The following is a 12320-nucleotide window of genomic DNA, read 5'->3' on the forward strand; positions in this document are numbered from 1 at the left end:
GATCGACTTATTTCAGTTCGACTTTCCAAATCATTGTCGATATAACAAACCATGAAACAACTCCCATTTTTCATGATTTTTTTTGTTTAAGATTAACTTTGTTCGTTCTTTGTTCAAGGTAGTTTTACCAGGACAATCGTCCTTAAAAGAATGTGCCATGCGATTGTCTTTTAAACCATGTTTCTTATCCTGGGTGTATGTTATCAAAACTCCATTGGAACCACCAAGACTCCTGAACCGTACTTTACACAATCTGCCTGAAATGGTCGTCGTACCATGATACAACGATGAATTGGCATTCCTTTACGCCAAACGCTTAAAGAGACGATGTGTTCTGACCATTCCTTGTCACTTGAGAAACCCTTCCGAGATTTAATCTATCGGAACCAGGAAAAGTCCAAGTTCAGGCAAGTCCCCCTACCTATGTGTTATGACTTATAATTCTATAGTTGTCTGGTGGTGTGAACAAGGCAAAGTTGGTCTAACGTTGATCGACAGATTCTTAGTGTGGAACCATCTTGATCTTGTTCAAGTGTAAAATTTTGCTAGCTTTCAAGGGAAGATGATTTAACAAAAAATACACTCGAAACAAAGAGCTGTTAATAAAAATCTTTGTCTTTCGCAAACAAGAATACATTTGTCCATCCATACAAAGTCCTACACACAAGGAACACGTTGACTAACAAAGAGTCAAAGACACCTATAAAACCTACGAGATTCTTATCCAACGTCATCTCCGACACAATCTGAACCTCTCACGTAATCTTCCACATTGCCGAAGACGACCAAGACGAGTTGAGGTTGTAAAATCCAGGTTTGTTTTCAAAAAATTGCCAACTGCGTCTTTTCTCTATAAATTCATCATCGGTATGTGATCGAAACTCGGGGTTTTCGTGGCCTTGAGATTTCAAGCGAGCTTTCAAAACATTTCCAGAGAGCATCCATCCATTCATCCATCATTCACCCTCGTCATAAACACTGGGTAGGTATTCTTCCATGCCATTACCAACATTCCGATCCAAAGTACCGAGTACAATACCAGTATAATAGGCCTGCATGGACTCAAACCCAGTGGATGGTTTGTTGTGGTTGGGGGCAAAGTTAATTGGACTCTACATACATAAATTCAACCACGTGGAAAAGTCGTCCAAGCAAAACTGGAGAACCTGGATTTCGACGATGCGACCACTCCAATCAGTGCGTGTCCATGGCTTATTTTCGCTTCTGTCATGGTCGTCATGATTTAGCACTTGCTATATCTGAGATCTAACGAAACGTGAAAAAAACAGCCAGGAAAATGTCCTATTCTGGTAACATACCGTGGAAAATACTTTTTACCCATGGATATACGCTAACTTTCGAAGGAATCATAGTGTCAGCCAAGTGTGATACGAAAATTGGCGTTGATACTTGAATCATGCTCTTTAATAGTAAATCAAGTCGCCGCAGATGTTGACGAAAGAATTTCAGATTACTTAATTATTTAACGTTCACAAGTCGATCACGCAGCCCTCACAACTGAAGCGACACGCTACGGTCGGTAGCTGATTCCTAGCACTGCTCGAAATGACTACAAAATGAATCCAACTTTCAAATTGTGTATTGATAGTTTAGGGTATCGCCAATTTTGGGATGATGAACGAGCCCTAAAAGCCATAACTCTCTCTCTCTCTCTCGCCGTTTTCGAGCATGGCATTTCATTTCTACCGTCAATGACCAAGACTGCCCTCGACAGTCATATATTTCCAATAGATTTCGAGGCGAGCCAAAAGGTGCCAGAACCATTCGGGTACAATGGGAGCATACCCATCCAAAAGGGATAAGACGACGACAGGAATAGGAGGGAACGGTAACAACAACAACAACAACAACGGGGCTGCACCACCACCATCATCTCTACTCTAAGTGCTTTGAGGGGGGTAAGTTGGGACTATTGTAGTTAGTGGGTCCAAAGGGGAATTGACACCCATATCTACTACCATTATTTTTGGGTCGCTTGTCCGATTCAGATCTTGAGGGGTCTAGAAGGGGAGGGAAAATAGCTCGTAGCTCGAGATATTGTTTGTTTTCTCTTATGCCCCTGCCAAGCCTATGATGGAATCTCGAGCCCCATCATCATCATCATCATCATCATCATCACCGTCATCATCAACTCCAGAAGTAGTCAAAGCTGTTGATAAATTCTGCATGGCTCTCTGAGCTACTCGTACACTTTGTTGTAGATGAGGCGTGTGCGAAAGGTATTACTATTGATGCAGATGCCTTATTTGCTCACTCTTAGCTTGTCCCATATGGACGTGTTATTGTTCCACGTCTTTGAAGAAGCTTAGACGCTACAGCTTTCAAAAAAAACAATTCTAGACGAGAAAATGGGCCACTTTTGAGATGAGCCATTCTGGTAGAACGTCGCAATTCCATTTGTGTCTGTTGTCTGTTTGCATCAACCTTGCAAAGAACGTTTGTTACCTAACTTTGCGGCTTCAGAAATGGGCAATACAGGTTCAGTTTTTTCTGAATTGGTAGTATCTTTACCTGACGTTACAATGCAATTTCATCTTATCAACAAAAGGGCGACTTTTTTGTTCTATTCAGATACCGTAAATAATCATACGCATAGAGTCCGACATCCAAACATGTCCAAAAAAGGGGATGCATTTAAAATTTTACTGTTTTATTACCAACAGGGTATGATGATAATAAAGTGACAAAGAGACATTTCGAATGGTAGTAGAATCATCGAACAGAATGAATTTTCCATTGCTTGGTATGATATTCATCAGGAACTGGGATGAGCGGCCTAGACAAAAACAAGAACAAGTTCATCCGTAAGTAGAAAACCATGAGGTTTTGATGGTCTGGGCATGAGGTTCCTTTGAATTCGACTTACAACGATTGAAATGAGAGGGTCATTAAGAGGGTTGAGCTGAATTATGGTCTAACCATGAACATCTATATATGGAGTAATCTTGGGCGGGAAACACTTTTAGTGTCATTTTAAAAGGGGACAAGATGGAAAACACGGTAGGAAAAGAGATGCAGTATTGGAGGTCCTAGACGCAGCTTTCCCGGTCATCAGGTTTGAGTAAGGCGGCTTTGGTGGCGAGCTTGTTCGATTTTGTCGAGCTTGTAGTGCCCACAATTGAAGGTGATAACATGGACACGTTCCTCTGAAGACTCCCAGTGTGAAATGTGTCCATGGAGTGTTCCACAATATTCAGCAACGGCGAGTTCCGTCCACGATTGCCACTAATCGAATTCACGGTCGAGAACTCGTTGGTTCCATTTGGCATTCGGCGAGGAAGCGTGGAATAGGGCGATGCCATGAGGGTGGGATTGTGGTAGCTAAAGTAGCTGGGGGAACCAACACGCCCACCATGGAGCACGCCACTCGTTTCGTGAGACAAGTGACCCGGCGCAAAGTTGTGGCTCGCCTGAGTGGCGTTATTCAAGGGAACACGAAGGGCCGAATGGGCAGGAAGGGTATACATGTTGCGTTCGTTGGGTCCCGTTAGGCCAAAACCGCCCGTGGAATCTCGTTCCGAGAACCCTGATGAATCTGATGTACCTGCAGGACTATACAAGTTGGAAGACCTTAAGAGGTTGTCTTGCTTCTGAAAAGTGAAGAAGTGTGAAGAGTTATTTCTTACGTTATTTGTCTTTTGGCGCAAGTTCCAGCCATCCAAGGCTCACTCAACCTTTCTTTAATGGGAAATGAGAGAGACGAGTTCTTCGTCGCGGAAAGGCGAATGCTTCCACATAATGGAGGCTTCTTTTCATTTTTGAAACGATAGGGTGTATGGAAGGAAAAGAAGAAGAAGGAGGATGTGATGTGGGAGCACTTTGCCGTCTTAATTCACGAGATGGGGTCCTCCAAATGGATCTGATATGTGAGTCTCACTAATACAATACCGTGACACGTTCCCTTGGCTGAAGTTTGATAGACAGATCGCTCCATCTTTCATACACCAAAGATGTTCTGTGTGCTTCAACCCACCCCTCAAATCGAGTAAAGGTCTCACTTCCCAGGGCGTCAATTACAAATTAACAATTAGTTTACAAAAGTTGGGGCGAAGGTGAACAGATGGCCACCGGCATTGTTAATATAATTTCGTAACTTGAGCCCATAAAATCGTACCAATTCAGGTGACCAACTATGGTTCCCACCTGGTGCTATCTGTAAAAAGTTCAAGTAAGGGTGGAACAAAAAAGGGAGAGACTCTGAGATGGAGAGGTCCATTATCATGGAAGAAATAACAATTTTTGCCGTGAATTCCATTGATTCCCCAAAAAGACCAGATGAGGCGTGGAACTTCAAAGAGCTAGAGAGAGAGAACGACTCCCAAGAGCTCTCACGAGTAGGGAATGTTGTTCATGGAGGAACTACTTGTCAAGATGTGGGGGAAGCTATTGAGTTCAAGAATGAGTGCGGAACACGCAGCGGAATTGGGCAACCCAAATAGAACCATTCATCAGCAACAAGTTTGCTCAAGGAAACTTACCTGATTCTGGAAACTATTGACGTTCTTCGTGCCATTGGAGTAATTGTAAAGTTTCGTCATGGGATCTCCACCCATAAGCTTTATGGAGGGGTCAGGGTTGCCATTGGCGTTGTTGTACGGGTGTAGTCTGTTGTTGAGCATGGTCTCATCCGAAAAACTCCCTTGACCATCGATGGTTGAAGGTGGAGGACTCACTGGGCCTAAAAATAAAACCGACTCGTCCTTAGTTCTTGCCTGATCATCAAAAACAAGATCGCAAAAGAAAGAGCAAAAAGCAGGCCAAAAAAACGAGGTTAGACGCCGTTCCAAAGAGTCGATGCCCTTCGAAAAAAAAATGTTTGAAAAGTCAACCATTCCATATTGGCAGCGATGATGTCTTCACATGGATTGCTCGTCAATTCTCAAGAAAAAAGGGAAGGGCCCTTTCCAGCCATGCAAATCTCCCGGGTTTTCGTGTGCCAATTTAAAAAAAAGGGATTGTTCTTTTCTTTGGGAGATGTGGTGATGATTTTCACATCCTCTTGATCTTGACATGGTGAGCACTCAAGTGCGGAAACATTCGTTCTCAAGAGCATCAACTTGGATATAAAGCCTGCACCTCAATTTCACAAACCTCAGTGTCGCCAGATTGGAAGCTTATTTCAATCCGATCTGGGTAAAATATTTTCAGTACTTTATTTTCCCGCTAGCATGCATTGCTATGGGGAGTGCATTTTAGCAACACTGTTCCATGTTCCGTGGGGAAAGACGGAAAGATGGCATCTCACTTCGGGAAAGAGATGCATTTCTGAGTCAGAGTCAGGACTGTGACAGAGAAAAGGCAGAGGACATTGAGGGAAGTTATTCCTCCGCATCAAATGCAGTTGAAGAACTTGATGCTCATATTCCTTCTCGTCCTCCTCCTCCATGCGGCACATGAAAATAAGTTTGGCTTTTTAATGTCCCATGAGGCGCTATTCGATTAGAATTAGAGCAGTCTGTTGTGCATTCTGGGGTATGGTTATCTTTCAGTGAAATAAAATACTCCCAAGTAGAGACAGAGTACAACTTCTGAGGGCTTCAAGAAGAAGAAGAAGAAGAAGAAGACGAGGGGGAAGACAGAGAGCCGCCAAAAAAAGGACAGCAAATTTTGAGGATAAGATTAGGAGGGAACAAAGTTTCGCCTTTCTGATATTGTGTGCGTTCTAACTCAATAGAAGAAGATACTCTAAGCCACTTTTGTTGGAAATATGGTTTTCTTTTCAAAATTGTAAGCCAGGAATGCCGAAATGAGAACAAGCACTCAAGTTTCAATAGTCTTCAAAATTGAATTGGTCTTTTCTGCGCCGTTGACCAATATGGAACTCAGTGTTTCCCAATGACCGATTCATTCCATGAAAACCTGAGCAAAGGCCTTCTAAAATCCATTATGGCATCCCTATTTTTGCATAGAGGCTTTGGTCTCAAAGGAAAAGGCTTGTGATAGAAAAACTTTTCTCCACCTCAAGTTCTTGTGCCCGGTCCTTACGGGAAAAAATGAGAGATAATTCTTCTTCTACATCTTCCTCCTCAACCCCATGTAATATTCTCCAACTCCAAAGGCCTTGATGAACTTCAAAGGCCTGGAAATAAGCCTTAGAAGAAGTTCAAAAGGCTTCCAACCACTTTATATCGAGGACATTGATAGAATGTCCTTGAACATTTAGACGTTCTCAATTCTTTATCTTGGTGTGTCTGTCCCACATGGAAAGAGATAAGAAAAGAGGAGCGTGATCCAGGTGTTATTTATCGCACTCAGCCAATGAAATTCGTACCAATTCAGGAACATCCCTTCCTCACAGATCTTGAGACACGCGTCCATGGCATTTAATTGTGAAACTTAGCCTTGCTAATTTGAGCAATAGCAAATCATTCCACCAATTGGCAAATGACTTGGCGTGAAAGAATCAGCTAGTGTGCTCAATGACCAATGAAAAAAAGAAGATCAGTGGAACACTTAGAACGAAACTGGTTCGTTGTTTTTCGTTAGAAAACGATTAATAGGTTCTTTTCATGGGAACACCCCACTGAACACAACAATCCAAAGTATGAGTCTCCTTCTGCATTTGGTCTTGATTGATATGGCAATAAAACGATCCCAAAATCTAGGGTTGGAAACCAATCAAAGGCCAGGATTAGGCCGACCTTATTTAAAGCATTCCCACGGCTCATACATGTTGTCGAAATGATGCATCTGAACCAGAATCCGCTTCAGTGTTATTGCAAATCTATAGAAATAGAGGCGTCTGTGATATCTCCTGCTTGTGTAACTTCGGCTTTGTTTGAAGTGTGGAACATGTGCGCATAAATTTGTGGACCCTCCCTCTTTCCCTCTAAAAGATATGTGTGTCTTCAGTTCTTGGTTTCATATGGATTGCCATTTCTTCTTCCAAGTGTTCCAAGTGCGCCCCCATCCGTTCCTGGCTCGTAAAAGCATTTTCGTGCCTTCACCATCGATCTATCTATCTCGTATATCCAATAGATAAGTAACGAAACGACCAGAGACACCCAGAATAGCTCCAGATCAAACCAAAGCAATATCCCCAACCAGACAAACTATGTCGCCAACAACAGCAGCAATACGTAGTGGTCGGACACTCAACTAGACGACACCCAGTGCGTCACCAATCTTCAGCATTAGTCTCTCTCGAAGTGGAACGGACTCCTTCTCACACCCAAGAGAGAGGAAGAATGGCAAACTACCTGATGAGGCTAATGGATGAATGAAAAGCACACCAGGGACTTGCCGTCGAGTTCACCACCATGCATCTAAATGGTTGCGAAATGTGCAAGACCGCATGTACGAGCTCACCCACTCTAAGGTCTGAGAAGATAGCTACCGGCTGGTACGCGTAAGTGATACATGGGAAGACTGACTATGCCTCGTCGAGAGAGGCAATCTCCTAATCAGTGTAGCGACTCCCATCTTGGCACATGCGTTCTCACTTCGTTTATGCTCGCTCACATTTGGTCGTCTTGCGAGGAAACAACGCAAACTAGGGCCATTTTTCTTACCTCAGAAATCAATTCAGAAGTGATAGTTTTTGATCTTAATCTTGTCTATTTTAGTCAGAGATTTTGAATGAAAATAAGAAAGCCATCAAGAAGTCGGTCCATATCTTGGCGTGGGCGCCAAGGAAACATTATTCTTCCATGCACTCGCTAAAATTTGGCTGAAATGAGTTTTGTTGTTTGCCCACAAAGGGTCTATAAAACTTGATGGTAGTTGAGGAGGTAACCATGTTCATGTAGTTTACCGCAAAAGTGGTTCATTTGAAAAGTGGGCCTAGATTGCCCACGTGACCTCACAAACACAATGAGAGAGGGCACCTTTTTCTTACCGTTGAAATGTGGAATCACGTCAGGGCTTTTGTCAATCTCCATCATGTGAGTGCTTTGCTGATCCGAGCCCACGTCCTGGAAGGCCTTGTTGATGAGCGTGTCGCCACGATGCCTCAACATTATGTCATTCGATCCACCCGGACCTCCTTTATGGTGTGGATGATGGTGAAGGTGGGATCCGTGGTGATGGGTGGAACTGGGTGGGATTCGTTTCCCAATGCGAGCGATGAACCCGATCACGAATATGATGACAAGGAGAGTCAGAGCCACGCCCAAAAGCACCACAGTCATCAAAGGCCATTGATCATCCTTCGGCCTCGTTTCCAATTCCGCTTGAGACGAACCATGGACCACTGGAAAAAGGGAGAAGCACAAAAATTGAGTGGTGTCAGCGAAACTTATTTTCCATTCCAACAACATATATTCCTAATCAAACTGACGCCGAGGTCCCCCGAATTTCAATTTTTTGGCGTGTTGCCAAACAGAAACATGCTATAAATAGCGACCGCTAACCAGTATGGTCACTTCGTTTACAACTTATTTGCCCCCAAATACCCAACTAAAATGACTAGCCTACGTAAATCACATTTTTCCTGCTCGCTGATCATAAAGTAGACAATGCCTTTTAAAGATGGCTTAGAGAAAAATACACTAGTAACAGATTCAATTGCTTTTTGATAAAGCTTGATTTTGGTACAGCATAATTTATAAGCATAGTTTCACTTTTGACTGTTTGATCCCGACGAGGATAAATGTATTTTATTACATATTTAAGGATGGGTGCCAAAGAATTCCGTGATGTGAAGAATGGTCAGGGATTCGATTTAAAGTAATGAGGACATTGCCAAAACTGGCGGTCATCAGTTCTTTTGGATGCTGTTCTTTCCTTAGATCAATGACCAACCAAGGGTCAAAGCCAGATCGAGAGAGAAAGAGAAGAAGGGCCTTTGAAATTCCTAAGCGATTCGCATCATCAAGTACGAAAAGGCCGTGGTCAGCAGACCATATTTTATCCGTCGGAAATTTTAATAAAGGTCAACAACAGACGATGATGGAATGATGTCCTATCCTGGATGGGTTGAAAGCATTGTCCAAGGAATTCCATCACCATTGAAAAAACTGCGCGAAAAGAGCAGAACCCAAAAGTAAGACCATTTGCAATCGAGGTCTAAAGGGTCAGACCGGTATTTCAGTTTCCTGACGATTACTTCAGCGAGGAATTACTCGTACCATTACCACAAACTCGAGGAAATGAAGTGGAAATGACGAAAAGAAGAGAGAGAAAGAGAGGAAAAAAGTTTCCTTTTATCCATCCTCTTTCAAACGAAGGAAAAAGTTGGAAGGCAGAGGGAAACAGAGACAGAGGGAGGGTGGGAGAGCATGTGGAACCCAGTTTGATATGGAACAAACAGCCACTGCCCTCTTCAAGTGCAATGAAAGAAGACTAGATCTCATGAAATGGAGGGCCCTAGACAATCCGCCATTGTCTGAGTTACAGAAGCAAACTCAATAACGATCCTGGCTTGAGAATAGACGATACCACTCACCCCCCCGGTTCGCAGTAATGACCCGTTCTTTGGAATGAAATCGGTTGGGCGGAAGAATGAGTTTGAAAGTGTTACCACCATTTACTATTCTATTATCATGGGAAATTGCGCCGAGGTAATGGAAAACATACCAAGAACAGATATGAATTCCAGGGCCGAGGAACAAAATCTGGACCAAGTAAACCTCCGCCTCGCCGCTTGGATGCCCTCTCATCGAGTTTTGGTGGAGTTTGCCATCATCACTTAATTTTCCCATTGGAACAAGCGATCTCGGTTCCAAAAGGGGACTAAGTTTGGCGAAGTTTGCTCAGACTTTGGACTTTAGCACCAAGCCCTTGGACCTTGTCCGGGATAGGTCAGTGGAACATGAACTAGTCGCAAATGAAAGAGTCTTCTTCATCCCCGGCAGAAGACGAAGAAGAAGTTAGGATCCGGGTGGTGGCCTTTCCTGCCTTCGATCTGGCCGTTCTTCCTCACTCCCTCGTTCTTCACATCCACGGTGGTGATCCATCAATGGATAATCCGGTGGAACTCCACTGATTGAATGGGAGCAGACAGAGTGACCAGATCTCATGGATAAGAACCAACGCCAACGAACGTAGAATGATGATGATGATGATGATGATGATAACGACGATGATGGGCTTGAACGAGCTCAAGGAGCAGCAGGATCAGGGGGAAAAGTGGTCTTCAAAGTGCTAAAATTGCGCGCTCACTCCCTCGCAAAGTCTTGACCTTGATGTAAAATCGCCTCTCGTTTAGCACACAATATTGGAATCGGCTCGTACGCGGATGATCAAAGTCTGGGTGCGGCTTCTACGTCCTTTATAGAGTACGCATTCTCCGCGGAAACATGTCTGGTTCAAAGTCCGGCGTGACTGTGACAAGACATGAGAACTGACAACTTTGATGACTCTTCCCAGTTCTCATCAACACTCTGAGGTTCGTTTACCAACGGAGATGAAGCGTGAGAACGGGAATGGATCTCGCCTTAGCACTCGGGAGCCAGATGCCCAAATGCGATGAGTGGGCAGACTTGGGGGTATGTAATTACACGGTTTTAGTCCCTGGACATGAACGGGGCCCTGGCCAATGGCTGGGGAGAGTCATGGTCGTGGTCGACGTGGTCCTGCGTCCATGAGAGCCGACCTAACAGATCGTGGGATCCCTGCCCATCCACCCTTGCTTTCTCCTCGACATAACATCAAGATAAGATATGACTCGTCGAGCTCATCATTTATCAAGCCTTCATAAAGGCTCTTATTCATCCAATGTCACAAGGGAAATAAACCACTAAAGTACCCGGATACGCTCTCTTTCTCTATCATAGTCAACGAATGCCACAGTTGGCTGTAATCTACACTACAACCACCACCCACGGGGGGTATGTATCAATATGGCTTCAAAACCCAACCATCCAAAGGCAAAGATCTCGCTCCGTTTGAAGCGCCTTTGACCATCTCTGAGAATTGAAAGCTTGAGAAAACTCAAATGGGCCTGGAAATAGGAGGTCGAAGAGAGAGAGAGAGAGGGGTGCGTGCCCAAGAAACACTCCCACCAAGGCACTAAAGCCTGACTCGTTGAAAATTTATGTTCCCGCTTTGTGTATTATCTGGAAAATGGGGTCAATTATGGAACGGGAACGATCACTCCCCTCACTCCCCTTGGATACAGCTTGGCACAAAACGTAAAGAGAATAACTGGTCAGAGTGGCTGGTTGAGACGACAGAGAATTAGCATAACTGACAGTTTCAGCATTCACTCAAGCCTTGTTTGTGTCATCATTTGTCATCACAAGGGTCCAAAAGGGTTCACCGCCGCCGGTGAAATTGGGGTAGTAGAAACGAAACTGGTGACTGAGGGCAGACTAGCTGACAGCTCGAGAAAAGGCTCCTTGGTCTTGTTGTGAGATGGAATTTCTTTCCTCAGATCATCTCGTCTCATGTTCTAATCCCCCGCTAAAAAGGTTCATTATCAAGTTTTGATGACGGACATAGCCTGGAGAGAATATTCAAGACCGAAGAAACGCGAGGCAGAAGGCAGCGGGAAGTACAGTGTACTGAAGGAGAGGAGAAGGCCCTTCTTCCCTCTTTGAGTGGGGTAATTAATTTCCTCGGATTGCCGGCAAAAGTTTTCTTTTCCTTGCCAGTTTGAAAAATAAATGAGAGGATTTTTGTAAAGCCTTCGGCAAAAATGCGCTCGCATTAATTCAGTCCCGTTGGGCGAAGTGAGGAGGAAGAGAAGTAGGAGACAAAACAAAGCAGACGTGAGGAACATTGTTCCAGTTCCAAAGTAGGAGACGAAAGCAAAAAATGGAGACTTGAAACTCATTTCAAGATCCGAGATCTTGTGAAACTGAGCATGTGCTAATTGAAAGTATTCGAAAGCACGACACTTTTCAGACAGTTTCTAGGTCGCAATTCGATTTCATTTTCAAATACCCCGCTTTTTTTCACTGTGATTGATATGGATAAAACGATCTTCAATTGTCAATTTTCGTTGCGGAAAATTCTTGATACAAATTAAAGTCGTTTTCAGGCTAGGCTCATTTTTCGACCCAAGGTGCCAAAATTGCGACATGACCTTCACAGCCTTCTTTCCTTACCAAAATACAAAAGCCTGCTAAATATTTCATTAGGGAATTGGAAAATAGCACTTGATTCATTTACCTAATCGATCACACAGTGACTCAAGATTCTCGGGATTTTCTTTTTTCCTTTGACCACTTTTTCAATAACATGTGTCATATTACTTGGTTTCAAAACAACTCGAGCATCTTTCAGTCAACCCTTAGTTCCCTACCCTTCCGCAAACAAGGCATATATTGGCCTTGGGCGCGAGAGAAAGTACTTATGAAAATTCATCGGCAATTCAAAGCAAACCAGCATTTAATTTTTTCCTTCTTAGGCTCGAT

The 12320-nt window shown here is 43.7% G+C and overlaps 1 protein-coding gene across 1 annotated transcript in view; it reads right to left on the bottom strand.

Annotated features, from left to right (window-relative positions):
- Positions 1-2654: 2654 nt before the first annotated feature.
- LOC131883259 (roundabout homolog 1-like) overlaps positions 2655-12320 on the bottom strand; it is a 47881-nt gene continuing 38215 nt past the window's right edge. The window contains exons 11-13 of the mRNA XM_059230695.1: positions 7859-8212; positions 4500-4699; positions 2655-3611 (exon numbers count right to left, since the gene is read on the bottom strand). Of these exons, the coding sequence (XP_059086678.1) occupies positions 3051-3611; positions 4500-4699; positions 7859-8212 (1115 nt within the window). The 3' untranslated portion in view covers positions 2655-3050. The remainder of the gene's footprint in view (positions 3612-4499; positions 4700-7858; positions 8213-12320) is intronic.

This window comes from Tigriopus californicus, chromosome 7, assembly GCF_007210705.1.
Source record: "Tigriopus californicus strain San Diego chromosome 7, Tcal_SD_v2.1, whole genome shotgun sequence".
NCBI lineage: Eukaryota > Metazoa > Arthropoda > Copepoda > Harpacticoida > Harpacticidae > Tigriopus > Tigriopus californicus.